This window comes from Carya illinoinensis, chromosome 1, assembly GCF_018687715.1.
Source record: "Carya illinoinensis cultivar Pawnee chromosome 1, C.illinoinensisPawnee_v1, whole genome shotgun sequence".
Classification (NCBI taxonomy): domain Eukaryota; kingdom Viridiplantae; phylum Streptophyta; class Magnoliopsida; order Fagales; family Juglandaceae; genus Carya; species Carya illinoinensis.
The window spans coordinates 10,440,402-10,458,666 of NC_056752.1; the positions used below are offsets into that span (position 1 = coordinate 10,440,402).

Consider the following 18,265-nt stretch of genomic DNA (forward strand, 5'->3'; position numbering starts at 1 on the left):
TATTCTCTTTACGTACGTTGCTATATATTGAAGAAGAGAGGCAATAGAGAACGGACACCCTGTGCATATAGAATTTACACCCTTGAATAGAAGAGTGACACGTAGGCAATCTAAGAAATGAATGATAAAAGTGGATACACGTAAACAAATGTAATGCAATTCTCCCCATCTCTCTCTCTCTCTCTCTCTCTCTCTACTTATAAGGACAAACACACAAAAACCCAAAGCGAGAGAGGAACTAGGAGAGGCTTGTGTAATAGCTTTGATTATCTCAGACATTCGCATCAATAAAATGTCATCTCTATTTCTCGATTCGTACCTCCAGCCTTATCGCCCAAGGATAAACAAGTAAAAGCATTCCATCCCTTCACGTTTGCAATTTTCTTTTATTGATTTCGTTCTTCTTATTCATCAAGTGTAACCACAACGTATTTTATTGAGAATGAGACTTATTTAGTGTTTGTCCAAATCTTCATCTCTATTTGAAAACTATGCAGAAAAAATGCCTCTTAACAAATTCGTTTTTGGGTGAAGCAGTTTACGCAATATATTATTATACCATTGGTTGCCTGGATTTGAAATGTTATTTAGTTAGAAAAGGGCTATTTGGGTTAAGATCTTCTCAATAATCAAGGTTTTCTGTTAAATTTTGATTCTGTATAAACTGTCATAGAACCTTTACTAATACAAATAATTTTTATGAGTTCACTAGATGGTATTCTCCATATATAATCTTAAAGCAGCTCTATGGGGAAGGGGTCCTGAAAGACTGAGTAGCAAGAAAGTTTTCCTTTATTTTTACACTTTAAGCTCCATCAAGGAAGAAATTGGGAGATCAAATGTTTGGAATAAAATCTAATATGGAAAGGGAGGTGACAGGTTTGAGATGAGAGAGAGATGACTGATGGTAAGGGAGATGAGCGTTGGGGTGGAGAAAGAGAGACATCAGAGTGGCTTTACGGAAAAATAGAGAGCTAAAGGTTCCACCGTAAATAAACGTAGACCACTTACGTGTCAGGTTTTGAATGAAAGGTGTAAAATAACATTTTGCACCAAATCCGGTTTGAAGCTTTTCTCATTGAAGAAATGCCAGCTTAATACCTCGATGATCTATTATTACCCTTTTTCTTTTGCCCAACTCTTTCGGTTCGTATTACACCATTAATGCCTCTACCTAGCTAGGTCGATGAACTCATATATATACGATTTTTTCTACCACATATATATAGTCATGAATGTTACCAAATTAATTTTATTACATGAGGACGAGGGAGACCACACTTTTCCATTTAGTTAGGCGTTTTATGCGTTTCAGTACCTGAAACTACAAAATCATCTAGCACCCTTCTAAACTTCAAAAAGTTGACAAACACCCTCATTCAATATTCTTGACATTTGAGGGTACCATCCATATTAGACACTGCCACACCCACCCCATCCAAAATGATGGAGATTAGGTATGAGAAACAACCGGGATTAGTTAGCAACCTGACCTTTTATTTTCCAGTCCCTAAGCAATAAGTGCTGACTTCATCCATCCAATGGACAACAATAATCAGTACGTATGTCCACTCAAAACCAGTTATTTTGAGTTGTCCATTCAACACTCTCATGACGATCACCATTGCAGAGGCTGTGCGAGAAATTATAAGCATCTGAGCTTTTTCTTCACAAACTTTCTGTGGAAGATATTTTTGAGTTCATGACCTTGTAACTAGTAGCTTCCACATCACAGATTGTTATCTTCTATACAAATACTTCGACAAAGGGAACTTAAGACTCCTTGCCACCTGTAAAACACTTCAATATTAGAAGTAAAAGAGAGTTGACGCAATATATATATATATATATATATATCTACATAAAATTTGATACTTATATGAGTCACAAAAATTACCTTGAGAACCATTTCTTCAGACACCGTTGATCGATATCGAGTTGAACCCTCCAATGGGCAGCTTCCTCCTTTAATGATAAAATTAGCATTGCAGAGACTGGATAGTTGCAACAGAACATCAGACATGAGTCCACTATCCCCACGTTGAACTCCTAACCCTTCATTTTCTTGCTCCTCTTCGTCGACTGAACCTTCTGCTACAGATGTGATACACTGAAATATGGCTAATAACCTCTCCAACGGAAAAGTTCCTGGTCCCTTCATCAGTAATTCCTGTTCTGCAGTTTCCTTCTGCTCCAGTGACTTTTGAGAGGGCCTAAGCATGAACATATATAGAAGATGAAATTATGCAAGCAAGGCATGCACATGATAGTAGGTGAAACAAAAGCAATGGGTTTGGGATTGTTAAAACTCCTAGCTAGGGAAGTCAATTCTCTATGATTCTTGAAGTGGACTGATCCCTGGCGTTTCTCTTCCTACCTGGCCTTTGTATGAGAACATTGGACACGATCTCGATATGTTCATTATAAAGGGTGACACCAAGAAAATAATTATATAGGCAGTCAATTTGTAAATATTAGTTTAAAAGTGGCCAGATCCTACATAAAAAATCAAAACAAAAGGCAAACAGAATCAATATTACAAAAATGCAGACAGGTATCGGTTGATTAGCTGTCAATCATTGTTTGGTCCTAATAGAATATTAGATTTTCAAGTAATGTTAGAATTTTTTTTTTTTTTTTTTTTTTTTTTTTTTTTTTTTTTTTTAATGACGTTGAACCTCACCAAGGCAAGGTTCATGGGAGCCATCCTAGGAGAGAAATATTCAAATAGGCATTGGAAAAATAATACTATATCTTAACAAGCAACAAAAAAGCGTGGATTGAAGTTAGCCATCACAAACTAAAAAACATAAGAATACAGCCCTGCAAAGGAAAGCAAATGGGTTCATAGGCGCACAGCTACATCCTATACTACTTCGGAGTTAGTACTTTCAAATCTGAAAACCCTACCATCTCCAACAGAATAGACTTATAAATCATAGATTGAATGTCAGACTTTAATGCACTTACTTCCTCTTTCGTTTTCGGCTGTTAAAACCACCCATTGAATCAAAAAGAGAGGCGTCAAGGGTAGCTGGGTTTCTTGATGCAAGAAATGCTGATATAAGTAGATATTTTGCAGAAGTTGACATGTGAAAATCTAACTCATCAATTTCTTCACAACCTGCGAATCTTCTCCTGCTGCCCTTCTGCTTCATCTCCTTGTTGGATTCAGCTTCAGGGGAAGGCTTAGATGAAATCTTAAATACCTCATTCAGAGAAGGAGCAATATGTGGCTGAAGATGACTAAACAGTCTTCTCTTCATTTCTTCTCTGGGAACAACTCCCAAGTCACTTAAAGGTTCGCAATATTTTGCAAATAATGGTGCAAAGGCAGTAGATAATTCATCCACCCTTCTTGTAATTCTGCAGAAAGGCCTTAGTACAACACTGTTTGACAAGAAACAAAACTCAAGTTCATTACACAAGCTATTAAACAGAAGATCAGGAATGCGATATAAAAATAATTCAAATTAAAAATTTATTCTTACTCAAGAAAAGATGAATAAACCTTCCGGTTTGCTTGGTTTCTCATGAATATTTGACGAAGATCATCTTCTGTGTAATCGGGAAAATAAACAGGCACTGGCTCTATGTAACCCATACTTGAGTAATATGTATCAGGCGACGTGTTACTCACAAAGATTAGACCCAACTCAGGCATCTTCAGAACATCGTAGAGATTGAACAGAAAAGGTAATATGGTGGAACTTTTATCCCACGCTCTAACAAGCTCCAAATTGTCAAATATTAGGTAGACTGTATTTCCACGAGCTTGGCTAACCAATCTTTTGGTGTTCAATTTTCCAGAGTTCCCCATAAGATTATTTATGACATTACTCAAGGCTTCACGGAGAAAATTAACAAAATCAGCAGGCTTTTCACAGCGCTTTACACTTGAATAACCATTCATTGCATTTTTTCTATGAAGCATCAGTTGATTCAAAATAGATTCAAACAGGATACGAGGACTATAACAAGTAAGACAACTTGAATAAACAAAAGGGCGGTTGAGATGCCTGAACGTCTGTAGAATGATACTGGTTTTCCCAGTAGAAGCACCTCCATAAATAAAGAGAGGAAGCATGGGAGAATTAGAGGGACCCAAAAGGTGCACAAGCTCAAGAATCTGAACACGTCTACTTGGAAAGCTAGATAATAGATCATCCAAGCTAATGGGGTCCTCTCCAAACACTAGGTCATTGATCGTGAGAGGTTCATGTTCACTTGTTTTCGTCGTTTCAACCACATTGTTGGCAACAGGAGTAGAAGAGGAAGACCTTGTTGTTCTTCTGGTTACTTGTGGGCTTTCCTCCTTACCCATCTAATAAAACTTGCAGGAGCCAAAAAAGATTCTTTTCTGTGAAAAATTAAGAAATTTTCACGTTAGGAGAAAAAATTACAACAAAACAAGTATATGAAAGCACTCTAAGAAACATTAAAAATCAGCAGGCAATATCAATCAAATATGATAAGAGAGTTTATTTTAGAGACATATATTTGAAAAATAGTTCTTTATTTATTTGGACAGTATCAATCAAATATGACCGACATAATTAAATTTACTGTACCTAAAAGTCAACTTTTTTGAAATTGCATAATTTAATATGGTGTATTTTTAAATTCTATCAACTGAATTCTTCATTAATTTGCATTTATATAATCTAATTAAGATGCTCCAAAATGGAAAAATAGGAAAAATTTATGATCCTTCTCTTCATTATGCAGTATCAATAATTAATTGTTATATTACATTTGGATAAAAATTATTTAAATCATTTTCCATTTAATACTTTGGTTTACAAGTTAAAATAGTAAACGATGGTATTGAAAAATAGTAAAATTTATTATTAAAAAAATAAATTTTTTTATATGTATCTTGTACTTATTTATTTTTTATAAAAAATTGTACGACTCTTATACAAATATAATTTCTAAACTCGAAATTAGTAAATTTGAGAAAACTAAAAAGAAAAGAAAATGCAAGGAAACAAAAACGGAAAGGGTAGCACTTGGAGCTGGTTGGGTGAGAAATGGATTTTTACCCAGCCAACCAAGGGCTAGTGGGCTACCACATAGGTGTGTACACGTATAATACTACATGTACCAAAGCCATACATCTGGTACCTCTATTTCTAGAAAACACAAACAGATGGACAAAAAAAAGGCAATATATAAGAAGAAAAATCCCTTAATAAAGTAATTTATAGTTAAATAAAATAAAATCATATGTATATATATATAGCAGTTCATATATATATATATATGTGATCAGATAAGAGAGTTTGCTCGATCTTAAAATAAAATCATATGTATATATATAGCAGTTCATGATCATCTAATTATTTTGCAGGTGTCTACACGTATAATACTACATTTACCAAAGCCATACATCTGGTACCTCTATTTCTAGAAAACCCAAACAGATGGAAAAAAAAAAAGGCAATATATAAGAAGAAAAATCCCTTAATAAAGTAATTTATAGTTAAATAAAATAAAATCATATGTATATATATATAGCAGCTCATATATATATGTATCAGATAAGAGAGTTTGCTCGATCTTAAAATAAAATCATATGTATATATATAGCAGTTCATGATCATCTAATTATTTTGCAGGTGTCTACACGTATAATACTACATTTACCAAAGCCATACATCTGGTACCTCTATTTCTAGAAAACCCAAACAGATGGAAAAAAAAAAAAAAAAAAAGGCAATATATAAGAAGAAAAATCCCTTAATAAAGTAATTTATAGTTAAATAAAATAAAATCATATGTATATATATATAGCAGCTCATATATATATGTATCAGATAAGAGAGTTTGCTCGATCTTAAAATAAAATCATATGTATATATATAGCAGTTCATGATCATCTAATTATTTTGCAGAATCTGCCGATTTTTCTTAATGAATAAATATATAATTAAATAATGAACCCAGATTAATTGTGATCGATTTCCAACAAACAGAGAAGAAAGAAAATAAACCCTAATGCTATCGGCAGTTTAAGCTAAACAAACCCATTTAACTTTTCAGAATGGGTAACCATAGACGCAGAAACTATAGGCACGAAATGACCAAAACAATATAAAATCTAATCAACCAACAAAAGCATATAGGATGAAGACGGTAGCATTACAGAAGCATCTACTTACATATATTGGCACGAGGATGAAGACGAGGCACGAGGATGAAGACGACGGCTAGAGTTTCCGAGAGACTCAGAGAGGGACGATGGCTATGGTTTCGGAGAGGCTGAGAGAGGGTTCGGCGCTAGAGAGGTAGGAGACGGGTTTGCCCGAGTCAGGTGGGTTCAGAGGCTAGGGTTTTTTTTTTGTTTTTTTTTTTTCACTTTATATACACCCGGGTTAACCGGGTTCCGTATAATAACCCGGATATCATACCCGGGTCCGAACCGGATATAACTGTCATATGAACCCGGGTTTCGAAAACCATAACCGGAAATCCGGTTATCCGGGTTTCGTTCCTGGCCGGATAAAAACCGGCCCGGCAGCCACTTGTACTTAGCCATTTTATGAATGGGAAATGCTTGTATGCCCCTTCTATTTGCCCCCTCAAAGTGACCGCTGGTCACAAATTTTTTTTTTTTTAATATTTTTTTTTACTTAGTGATTAAGGAAGTGATTTTAAGTGTATTGATATTTTTTTTATATTTTTTAAAAATGTTTAAATATATAAAAAAAATGTGAAATGAAAAAAGAAACAAAAAAGAAAAAAAAATTTACAAAGGGCGGCACGCCCAGCGGTAATCGCTGGGCGGCATAGTAGCATCGCCCTTTATGAATTTCACACGCATGTGGCTAAGCCAATGCAAATGTTCTAATATGCCAATGGTGTGCTCTAATATTAGAGATTCATGAAAATTAAGTTTAGCTTAGGTACAATATCTAATATATTTATTCAATAGTATTGCCAAAAGTTTGAGTTAGTTAGCAATTTGGCTATTCAATGTAGGTATACTTTTCAAGTCTTTTTATTTTTTCTTCTCCCTTAAATAAGTATGTGGTGCAAAGCTGCTGAGTAAAATTTTTCATTTTTCATCCTCTTCGACTAAATTATACATACCTATATATTTTAGAGAAACAGATATGTCATTGCTTATTCAAGATCGATTATTCCTAGCCATGCAATCCATTTTTAAAACACTAAATAACTAGTTATGATTGTCAATTATTGAAGACTTTTTCTCTATCAAATACCATATATCATTATTAAGGTTGTATTTTTCAATGTAGATAAAATAATTAACTTGAACTAGAAAAGAAACAATATAACTATAAATTTTTTTATAAAAGTAAATTCATAAACTGATGTAATTTCATGTGATATGTTATATTTACTTTACAATTAGACATACCACATCAAACTACGTTAGGTTAGGTTGTAAGTTTACGTTTTGTGAAATATTTTTGTAGTTAAAACATTTTTTAAACTAGAATCAACATCAATCAACGATTTTTTTGCTAATTGTTTTTGCTAATAGCAATTGACAATTTAATAGGCTCGAAAGTCAACTCATAACCAATGGATTTTTATTTTTTATTTTTTAAAGAGAAAATTATTTGGTGCAATTGTTTCAACTAATTCAATCATCATGTGATGTCATTTTCATCGGCATTAACTCATCTAAATTGTTATGCCACATCGGATAGAATTATTATTTTTTGTAATATTAAAATAATTAAAATTAAAGGTAATAAGAGGGAGTGATACGAGGTGTGTACAAGCTGCTGGAAGTGGGGATACGAGGTGGCCACAGTGGATGAGGGTGGTAAGTACGAGACAACAAAAATAGACGACAAAGTACACAGAAAAGAGTTATATAAGAAATAAATAAAATAACTAAAATCACCTAAAATACCGAAGCAATGCAATAGTGAGGGTGATCGGCGAAGTACGTTGTGGTGTGTAGTTATTTTAGGTAATGAAAGATGGTGGCATATGGTGGCCACATGCGTTGAAGCTGGCATGTGCACAACCACACACTGAAACGTTCCCTTTATTTATTTGTGCTTGTGATGAAAATATAGGCAGCTAACTTTTTGAAAAGATGCATGATTTACCAAAATTATACAAAACAACTCTGAATAAAATACCATCAAAGTTCGGAACAATATCAGATTTACATGTATACCATTCAGCTTGTCATAAGAGAAATAGGTGGAACCACACTCAGCAACAAGTAGAGCACTTCACAAACCTAACATATCTCTTTCTCTAGCTTTTTCATCATCATCATCATCTTAAGCCTTGCTTGAGGAGCTGCCCCTGATCACGGAACCACGACGATGGCCACCTACAATCACATCTTTAAGTCGAAATATAGGACCCAGCATCCTGCCCCTCCTCTTTCAATATCAGTGCAAAAAGATAGAAGAAAAAAATAAATGTCAGGATAAGATGGGGTTAAAGGGAAAAAGTGGGCAGAGGGGCCAAGTAGCATCCAGGGATAAACAGAGATTTATGCACAAGATTTGGACCCAATTAAACATAAGTTACGTTCTACAAGTAGCATTAAATCATTGATAGAAAGCCTATATACTAAAGTGTAGGATAGATATACAACAATCCCACGTGTATTAGTATCATGTCCAACTTTCCTCGTAGCTTGCCTAAAACAATTACCTGTAGTGCTTAATACGAGTGCAAAGTAGTATTAATTCATGTATTACTGATATAAAAGAGGAAAAGTCGCAAGGGCTAAGAAGAAGACCTATAATACAGTTATTTTGATATAAAACTTCTAACCATAGACCAAGCCATAAAAATAATTGAAGGTTCTTTTGTGACAAAACAACCAAAACCAAGCTACACATTAAGCACCAGCAGCTTAATAATTGGTTAATGTTATTCTAAACGTCATGATGCATTTTTTTTTTTTTTTTGTACAAGTATTAAAAAATGCGATCATCGAAATATCTTCCACCCAACTTGGTCCTACAGAATGCATTTCGTTTTTTCATGCAACAGAATCGTTTAGAATAACTTATGCTGCTCCTAAACACACATACACACATCATAGGCTGTTTATACCCTTGCAGCTTCAGATTCTATTAATTTTCACACAAAAAGGCCGAGTGCCGACCTCCTTGAGAATCTTATGAGGTAAAAGAGCAAAACTCATTCCTTATCATATTTCAATAAACCAATAGAAACATGCAATAAATTTTCTACCAAGTGGCATAACAGAGCATCCCACTCACTTGAAAGCATATGCATGATTAGAAAAAAATTGAATACATAATCAATTAATTAACATACCTCATCATTGATGCTGATCTGCCACTTAATTTGCAAAGCTTGCCATCCTTCCTGCTGCCATCTCTGCCCAAGTATTACAAAACCCATGACAGCCGCTGCAATGAAAATAGACCAAAATGTATTTGCCTCTTTTGCATGAGCATACAAGGAAGCAACCCTTCTCTTCCACCAAGCACCACAAGGAAGGTTGGACCCATCATGTTTATTGTCTTTTGCAGTCGTTGGGGATAATGAAATGTCTGGAGAAAAATCTAAGCCTTGCTCATTTAGTCTAGGAACGGGCACATTCTCACCATATGTGGAACCATCAAGAGCTGTCTCATTGTGTAAAGAACCATATGTAGCATCACTAAATATACTTTGCTCCTTTTCAACCAAATTTAAAACTTGGAGAGTAGTGCCTTCCTCAAACTCTGTTCCATGGATGGATAACTTACCCTTATCATCAAAGAACTGCATTCCTGGGAACTCATCTGGTACAGTTATACCTTTTAAAGTCCAATTTTCTTCATCCTTTCCACTTGATCTACCAGCTTGTACAGCATCAAGATCGGATACTGCTTCCATTTTGCCTTCTTCGTTATGAATCTCACTTTCTTCAAGTTCCACTGACAAATTTTCATGCTTAGTGGGTGGAAAGACAAAGTGACCAGACATGAACAAAGCATGAGATGTTTCTGCACCATCATCCTCTCGGTAAGCATTATTGTTGTCGTCATCATCCTTCAGTTCAACTTCTTTTGGGCCTGGGGCAGCAGCATATGCCGATGCTGTAAGTGACACTACTTCCCAATCAGTCCCACGCGAGGCATTTTCCCCTCCCTCATTATCTGCCATACTCTGTCCTTACTTCTAACCATTAACAATTGCCAGAATGAAAGTTGAAATTAAAATCATAGTCAAAGAGCAATAAAATATTAATTTGGTGCTGAACATGGTATTAAAACAGAAAAACCTAATGGTAGTGCTGTCTTACCATGATGAAAAAATTAACTTCGTTTAACAGACCATACAGAAGCCGTTAAGAGTTGAGGGTACTTGCTTGAATTACAAATGAGATGTTTTACATAAAATGTAATGGGGTGGTAAATTTGAGCTTGATTCATGTTCGAATAAAAATTATATGAACCAGATTTGACCACCGACTACTTGTTCGAACTTACCTCATTTATGCCTCTAGCTATCATTGACAACAAATAAAATAACTACTGTAATTGCAAAAGTGCCATAATTTTCCCTAATAAAAAATAGCCCATCAAAACAACCAGAAAAACAGAAACTCGTCTCAATCCTAGGACTCAATAATCACACACTAATATGTTTTTATTTATTTATTTATAAGCAATCACACAACTAATTTGTTTCCCTCAATAAATTAAAATGTACACACCCTGTGTACTTGACTACGTTATTCAATAAAAATTCGACTACTTACAAAAAAAGTTCAAAAAATATTGAAGAGCTATGACGCACTTTCTACGCAAAAAGATTAAAAAAAAAAAATCCAATCCCATGTTAGAAACTTCATTAGCGATCATTATATAAACAATAATACAAAAAACTTCTTCTTTTCGAAAATTTCTCTAACCAAATATAACTCCAATTCCTCAAACAAATTCAGCGTTATCTAAAGACAACGCTCCATTCACGCCAGATCAATTCTACCCGGAATATGAATAAGTATATTGGAAATAGTTAATATAGTCGCACAAGTAGACATACAGGTCCAATCACGATATGAATCACCAAACAGATCGCGAAACTATAAACAAGAACAAAAAATCAACAATCAAAGAACCGAATTCCGCGGCAAGAATAGATGACAATTAGACTAGGCAGAGAGAGATAGCCACAGAAACATAATCGAACGAGCAATAGAACACAAGATTGGGCTAACCGGAGATGAAAGAAACAGCGTTCCGATGAGGTTGAACTTGGAACTACCTCGAAGTGCGTAGAGAATAGATTTCTTATACTGAGCTGTCTCGGGGGAATGGGGGTAGAGATGAAGGAAACCGTCAGTATCGGTAAGCGTGGCTCGCATAGAAATCGGCATGACCGGCTATGGTAACTGGTTACTGTTCCAAAACCGGTAATTATTGCGTTTGCGTGTACGGAGAGGAAGGAACTTTTTTCGGCGACGCGCATATGTTGCGTGAGGACGAGTTCTGACTAATTTCAACGTATAAGCTTTGCCGCGCTACGTGCTTGCAAAAGTTGTTTAATATATATATATATATATATATTTTTTTTTGTGAATATTAGATTATTAAATTATGATCAATTTTAAATTTTTTTAATCTAAGTATTCTTTGATTATATATAATGAAAAATGATAATATAATTATTAAATATGTCAATCAAATATATCTATTTATATATATATTTTTTAATTTTTTATGAATGGTTAAGAAAGTGATTATTAGGAAATTTATATATTTTTTCTTAATGGTTAAGAATATTTAAAAAATACTTCAAAAAATAAAAATAAAATAAAATAAACTCATTTGTACATACTAGTGTGCACATTTAGTTTGCGTCCTAGCATTGTCCATATGTAATAATGCTATGCTCAATTTAAAAGTTGATGCGGATGACACATTCTCCATACTGTTTATATGTCATGACTTAATTTGTAAGAAAACTTTAAAATTAAATATTCTTACAAATCAAATCATTACATGTTAACAGCGTGAAAGATGTGTCCACTACATCGACATGTAACTAATATTATTTAAAATTTAATATTTATAAGTAGGTATGAAAGGTAATATACTCGACATTGTCTTCACCGACTTGCGAAAAGAATAACTCAAAAAATAATCATGATCGTTGTTATTATACTTCAAATACGGGCATATAGAAGAAAATGATCAAAAGCTATATTTGGCCTAAAGGTTGGCAAAGGCTGCATTGAGACGATGATGATGATGGGACCAAAATTCACATGTTTAGTGCATGATTGTTCTCTCTTGTTTTCTTTTTCAATTATAGAAAAACTGTGAAAAAGGAAAGAAGAATCATTGAGGGTTGTAATAGGAAACACCAGAAATTAATGATGAATACATGTACTTAAACCGCCCGCACCATACAATCATCAATGTATAATTATTACGTTATTAGAGAACTTCCACTCCTAATATTCATATTTCATCTTAACATGTTACGTCATTAAAACAATTTCAAAGTACAATATGAGAAGGGAAAAGATTGCAAAATAAGGGAAAAGGTATTTATACTCGTAACTGTTCAAGTATCACGCAATGATTTATGATATTATAAAATTTTTTTTATTATGAAGTATATATGACGTAGAGAAAAAGAAACATAATGTTGAAGATAGGGAAAAATACACCTAGGAAGAAAACGGTGGACTGCCCCCTGTTTACGGGTATGAACATGGCCTCCGCTTTCTCATCTGTTAATTATAGACAAACTGGAAAAAGTATGGAAAGCTACATGACATGCCGAAAGTTAATTGGTGGCTCTTGATGTGAATCCCCAAATTGGTATCTGCCATGTGAAGAATCGCCTGTTAACGAAGCAACTCTTTTTAAGATGTGCTTTTGTACGAGGGGTATGTACGGAGATGTTGTGCTTAGCCCATTGATACTTTGTGTTTGGTGTGTTTTAGGTTGATTGGTACTAGTTTGCTGTCACTGATCACGATGTATTTTTGACAAATGTTGATTTTGACTTAGAGATGAGAGAAACAATCTAAAAATATGTGTGAGTTCATGGTTTTGGGAGACAAGTCTACTTCTATCAAAGTGTGTGTTGGGTATAAAGTTAGAAGCCAAGAATTTAAGGCCAATAATCAAGTCTAAAGATAAAACAAGTTAATTCAAATGTAAAAGAAAAAAATTTTATTAGGCAAGTCTGATCCAATTATTTCAAAGAATGAAAGAGATTTCTATAAAGAATGGAAATCTCTTTAAATTTGGACAGAAGCTATACAATGATTCCAATATCTTGTCTCCTCGAAAGGATGGCTTCTCCTTCAATCTCTAGATTTTTTTTTCCTCCATTGTAGTGAAAGAAATGTGACGTTATGAGAGATTATAAAATCACCATCATAGTGTATTTCTCACCCAAATGACCCATAAATGTAGAATTTTCTATTGAATCATGTAAATTCGCGCCCCTCTCCTTTTATTTATATCTTATTCTCATGAATGTACGTACAAGTACTGTATCAACGCCCAAAACATGACTGCGGGCTTTTCGACCACACAATCTTAGCTCGAATCACCTATGTAGCTCATAAACAACTCTTTATTCCATTCCAGCATCATTGTACAAATTTAGACATTAACAATGTGGGAAGAGGTTTTTCCCGTAGGTGTTGAGCTAATATATCTAAGGAGGTTTGCTACGGATCAGTCACTGCTCATGGCTGATTCGTAGCACACCTTACGTGTAAAATTATTATTATTATTATTATTTATTTATTTTAACACAAAGCCGATTCCCCTACCAGATTCCCTCTCTCAACTCACCCAACCCTACCGTGCGCCACCTGTAGCGCCACCGACCACCTCATCGACTCTCTCTCACATCGGCGACCCTCCAGTCACCTTTGACCGTCCACGGCAGCCCCCACGGGCAGCCCCCTCTCCTCTCCTGAAATGGGTCTTACATGAATTTAGCCACCGGCGTACGCTAGCCCAGCCGCCACCACCGCCGAGTCTCACGACCTCCCAGCAACCCCCACTGTCGAACTCAAGTCACGGCAACCCTCTCCTCCCTCTCCATTACATCTCACAACCCGAAATGGATCTCCCCCTTTCTCGCCACCATGCCGCCGCTGCCGTACGCCAGCCCAGCCACCACCACCGAGCCCCACAAGCTCTCAGTAATCCCCACCGTCGAACCCAAGTCACGGCAACCCTTCCCTCAATCTCCATTGCATCTAACAACCCGAAATGGGTCTCCCCCTTTCTCGCCACCATGCTGCCGTCATATGCCAGCCCAGTCACCACCACCAAACCCCACGACCTCCCAACAACCCCCACCGTCGAACCTAAGTCACGGTAACCCCCTCCTCCCTCTCCATCGTAGCACACATAGCCCTGGTAGTTTGCCATTTTTGGGAGTGGACAGCTTCAGGGTGTTGGGGCCTTAGGGAAAAATTGGACAATTTGCTTAGGGAGAAATTGGTCAATCTGCTTAGCCACGCAAGGTGTGTTTTGGCTAATGCCAAACAGTGGCTGATGCCAATACATTTTCATATCTAAGAGGTCTTAGCTTTAGGCATTTTAGTGAAGTTATCAAAGTGCACAGTAGAAGCGTGGTACTTGGTGATATGATAGTTTGGGAGTAAAATTTAATGAGGATCTTGAGGAATTAGTTGTGATTTGAGATCACTTATGTATTTTAAATTTGGGACTATACATTCCTATGGGGGTTGATCGTGTTCCGGTACGCATTTTATGGTTATTAATGGTTAACATTAGAAAAGACTAGCAACTAACCAAAGTGAGTGTTATAGAGACTTGGAAGTTGAACCTTAGGCATCAAAAGTGGACAGCGTAATCTAAGGCCCCATTTGGTTTCACAAACTATCTCATCCTATCTCATATCATATCAACATTCAAACCCAATTTAAATACAAACACTTTTCAATTTCAAATTTTAAACTTTTAAACTTTTTTATTTAATCATTACAATTTTATTAAATTTCCAAACAAAACACTAAAAAGAATTCAATTTTTTCAATTTCCAAAATAAAAAATAATATTTTAATATTTTAACTTTATAATATTTTTATTTAATTTTTTTTCTCTCATTTCCTAAAATTTTATAAAATATCTTAACTCATACATACTATTTATAAATTATATCACTATTATTCACATATTTTTCATCTCATCTGTGTAACCAAACGAGACTGAAATTATGAGGTAATAATTACTGAGATCCATGAGTGTTGTAGGGTATCATGTCTGACTACCATAGGACTCTACATGTGATGTGTGTTATTGGAGGAACTAGTTGTGGTCATAATGAAAGAACCTATGGTAGATGTATGTATAGATTATTGACCCTTTAAGTCCTTGGGGATTAGTTAGGTACAATCGGATAATTGTCGTGGGTTTGCTGAAGCAGAAAAGAGTGTTAAGGCATACATGTTGGGTAGCCAAATGTTTTGGGTTGATGTTTAATGTAAAATCATTTGGCGTATGTTGTATAAGCATGTTTGATGACGTGGTTAAAATTGATTTAAATGGGTCGACTCATTAAGTAGTAAGTGTTTATAAAATATTTAAATGGACATATTCATAATTTTTAAAAGCCAGATTGTGGATAAGAAGCATTGTGGTGGAACGTACAAGTTGAGAGAGTTAAGGAGTAATGAGGGCCGTTGATCAGAGGAATGGTTGGGATCAAAGCTAGGGTTACGTTGAGTATGGTAATGTTCTAGAAGTCCACGTGGAAGCAGAAGATGCAGTCTTATTTTTACTCTTTCAATGAAGTAGCGAATGGACTAGTAGTTATGGTTGTTCTTTTCCTTTATTTGAAATTAACCTTATGTCCAAGTTTGTTAGAATCTCCAGTATATGGAGAAGGAAATCCGATGTAAAACGTATCGAAAATCATCTTTCAAATTCAGTCTTCTTCTTCTTTATCTTCTGGAGGTTTTCACACCCTCTAAGTGAGACTTGTTCCATTCCTTTTCTACTATACTATTATAAAGTGGTATCTAGAGCCTTTCTTCGTGCCTTTTCACCATGGCTGAAAATATAAAGATACAAGAGGGATTGAATACACTCAAAAAATCTACGAAAACCCAATTTAAGTCCATTGAAGCAGAGATGCAGGGCCTCAAGTAGCAGATGGTAGCAATGCTTTTGGAATTGCAAAGGAGCAACAAAAATTAGCACAAAGGAGAGTCATCAGCTGGCAATCAATTTACACATGACCCATCACTACTATCGAGAGGTGAGGTCTAGACAAGGTCCATCAGGTTAGCCTTTCCAGCTTTTGATGGTTCAGATCCCAATGGGTGGATCTATAGGGTGAATCAGTTTTTTCTATTCCATAATACCCTCCCTCAATATAGGCTAAATCTAGTATCCTTCCATATGGAAGGCAAAGTCCTCACCTGGTTCCAGGATCTTGATGAATCTGGCCTGTTGGCTGATTGGGATACCTTTATTAAGGCCTTACTTATATGCTTTGATCCTAATTGTTACAATGACCCTATAGAAGCCCTTACCAGGCTGAAACAAACTGGTTTTGTAGAGGAGTATAAAACACATTTTGAGACTCTCTCTAATCAGCTTAGGGGTTTTTTGAATTATTGAAGCTATTTTTTAAGAGCATTGTTACCGGAATAGCCATATCCAAAAATAAAGTAATTTTTTAACTGTTAGAAATAAAATTAGCTTGCATTGGATTAGCCAATTTCAAAACCTTTAACTTTTAGCTATAGTAAATGTAAAGTTATAATCAAATTTGATAGTTATTGTACAAGAAGCAAATTATTATTTTATTATTTTTCTAGAACTCTCACTCTCTCATCTAAATATTTTTAGAACATTCGGCAGAATAAAATATGGTTGGATTGGAAAATGGAGTACATATAATTGAAAAATATATTTTTTAACCCATAATTTAATTAAAATATGATTACTAATTAACATATAATATGTAGAATAATAAAATATGATAAAATAAAATAAATTAATAATTAAAAAATTAAATATTTTTTTAATTATTAATTACTCGTTACTATATAACGAATAAATGAAGAATTTAATGTGGAGATTTGATGTGAATAGCCAAAGCCAAAGTTATCTTATATTATTTTCTTGTCATATAATGAAAAAATAGATATTCCAATGTGAAGATTAATATAAATGGAATAGTCAAAATTTAAATTTATCTTATATTCATCAAAAGTATTCTTTACGTATACATAATCCAATAACAATGCTCTCTAAGTGGTCTTAAAGATGAAATCCGACTTACTATCCGAATGTTTCATCCTCAACTTGTTAATAGCCTATAGCCTAGCAAAAATCTAAGAAGAAAATGCAGTCCTGACCAAAAAACCCACCCAATGGAACCCTCCCAAGCCTCCCTATCCTACAAAACCCGGCTTGTTAAAATTGCCCACCATAAACCCATATATGGCCAAACAGTCCAAAAACACTCTACCAGTCCAGCGCATTAACCAACTCCAAATGAAAGACCGCCGAGAAAGGGTTTGTGTTATTATTGTGAGGCCAAATCGTAGCTAGGCCATAAGTGTCAAAAATCCAAACTTCTATTTGATTAAGGAGATATGTGACAATCCAGATGAGGTTAAGGAGCAAAAAAGAGAGGAAAAACTTAAAGAAGTTGTGGATTACATAGTGACCTTAGAACCTTCTAATCTCGGTCTTGAGATTTCATTACATGCTATAATGGGGGCTGCAAATCCAAGAACCATAAAGGTTATGGCCACTGTTGGTGCTTGTGTTTTGGTTGTGTTGATTGACACAGGGAGCATGCATAATTTTCTCAACCTCGGAGCATTATGCAAGATGAAATTACATTGTAACAGCAAAGACAAAGTGACTAATGGGGCTGTGGTGGAAAGTGAGGGTATGGTTGCTAACATGTCTATTTCTATACAGGGCAATCTATTTGATACAGGGGCTTACATTCTCAACCTCATGTAGTTTACACATGCGGGAAAGCAAGTAATACTTAAGGGGCTTGACACCCCAAAATTCATGGAAGAGGGTACTTTACCTGGCAATTCTAGCAGGGAAAATATAGGTGTTTTGTTGTAGTTCATGGAAGAAAACATAACCAAACCAGATTAGCCCACTTGCATAGACATTCAGAATCTTCTCCAGCATTTTCAGGATATATTTTCTAAGCCAAAAACACTTCCTCCAAACCGATCCCACGACACTCCATCATCTTACAACCAGGCACTAAACCCATTTTAGTAAGACCATACAAATATGCATTTTTTCAT

At 35.1% G+C, this 18,265-nt stretch overlaps 2 protein-coding genes across 3 annotated transcripts; both read right to left on the minus strand.

The window, feature by feature from the left end:
• Nucleotides 1-1,226: 1,226 nt before the first annotated feature.
• Nucleotides 1,227-6,350, minus strand: LOC122310165 (origin of replication complex subunit 5). Its single transcript, XM_043124046.1, has 5 exons — nt 6,165-6,350; nt 3,492-4,360; nt 2,971-3,390; nt 1,898-2,213; nt 1,227-1,790 (listed from the first exon to the last, which is right to left on the minus strand). The coding sequence occupies exons 2-5, from the start codon at nt 4,322-4,324 to the stop codon at nt 1,740-1,742; spliced, it is 1,620 nt and encodes a 539-aa protein (XP_042979980.1). The 5' UTR covers nt 4,325-4,360; nt 6,165-6,350; the 3' UTR covers nt 1,227-1,739.
• Nucleotides 6,351-8,069: 1,719 nt separating this feature from the next.
• On the minus strand, nt 8,070-11,345 carry LOC122310173 (ATG8-interacting protein 2-like). Of its 2 annotated transcripts, none has more exons than XM_043124050.1 (3): nt 11,189-11,345; nt 9,292-10,143; nt 8,070-8,378 (listed from the first exon to the last, which is right to left on the minus strand). In XM_043124050.1, exons 2-3 carry the CDS (start codon nt 10,126-10,128, stop codon nt 8,274-8,276), a joined length of 942 nt encoding a protein of 313 aa, XP_042979984.1. In that variant the 5' UTR covers nt 10,129-10,143; nt 11,189-11,345; the 3' UTR covers nt 8,070-8,273. The 2 variants fall into 2 exon arrangements, with proteins under 2 accessions (XP_042979984.1, XP_042979989.1); XM_043124055.1 differs by having other exon boundaries at nt 9,292-10,140; nt 11,189-11,342.
• Nucleotides 11,346-18,265: the final 6,920 nt, after the last annotated feature.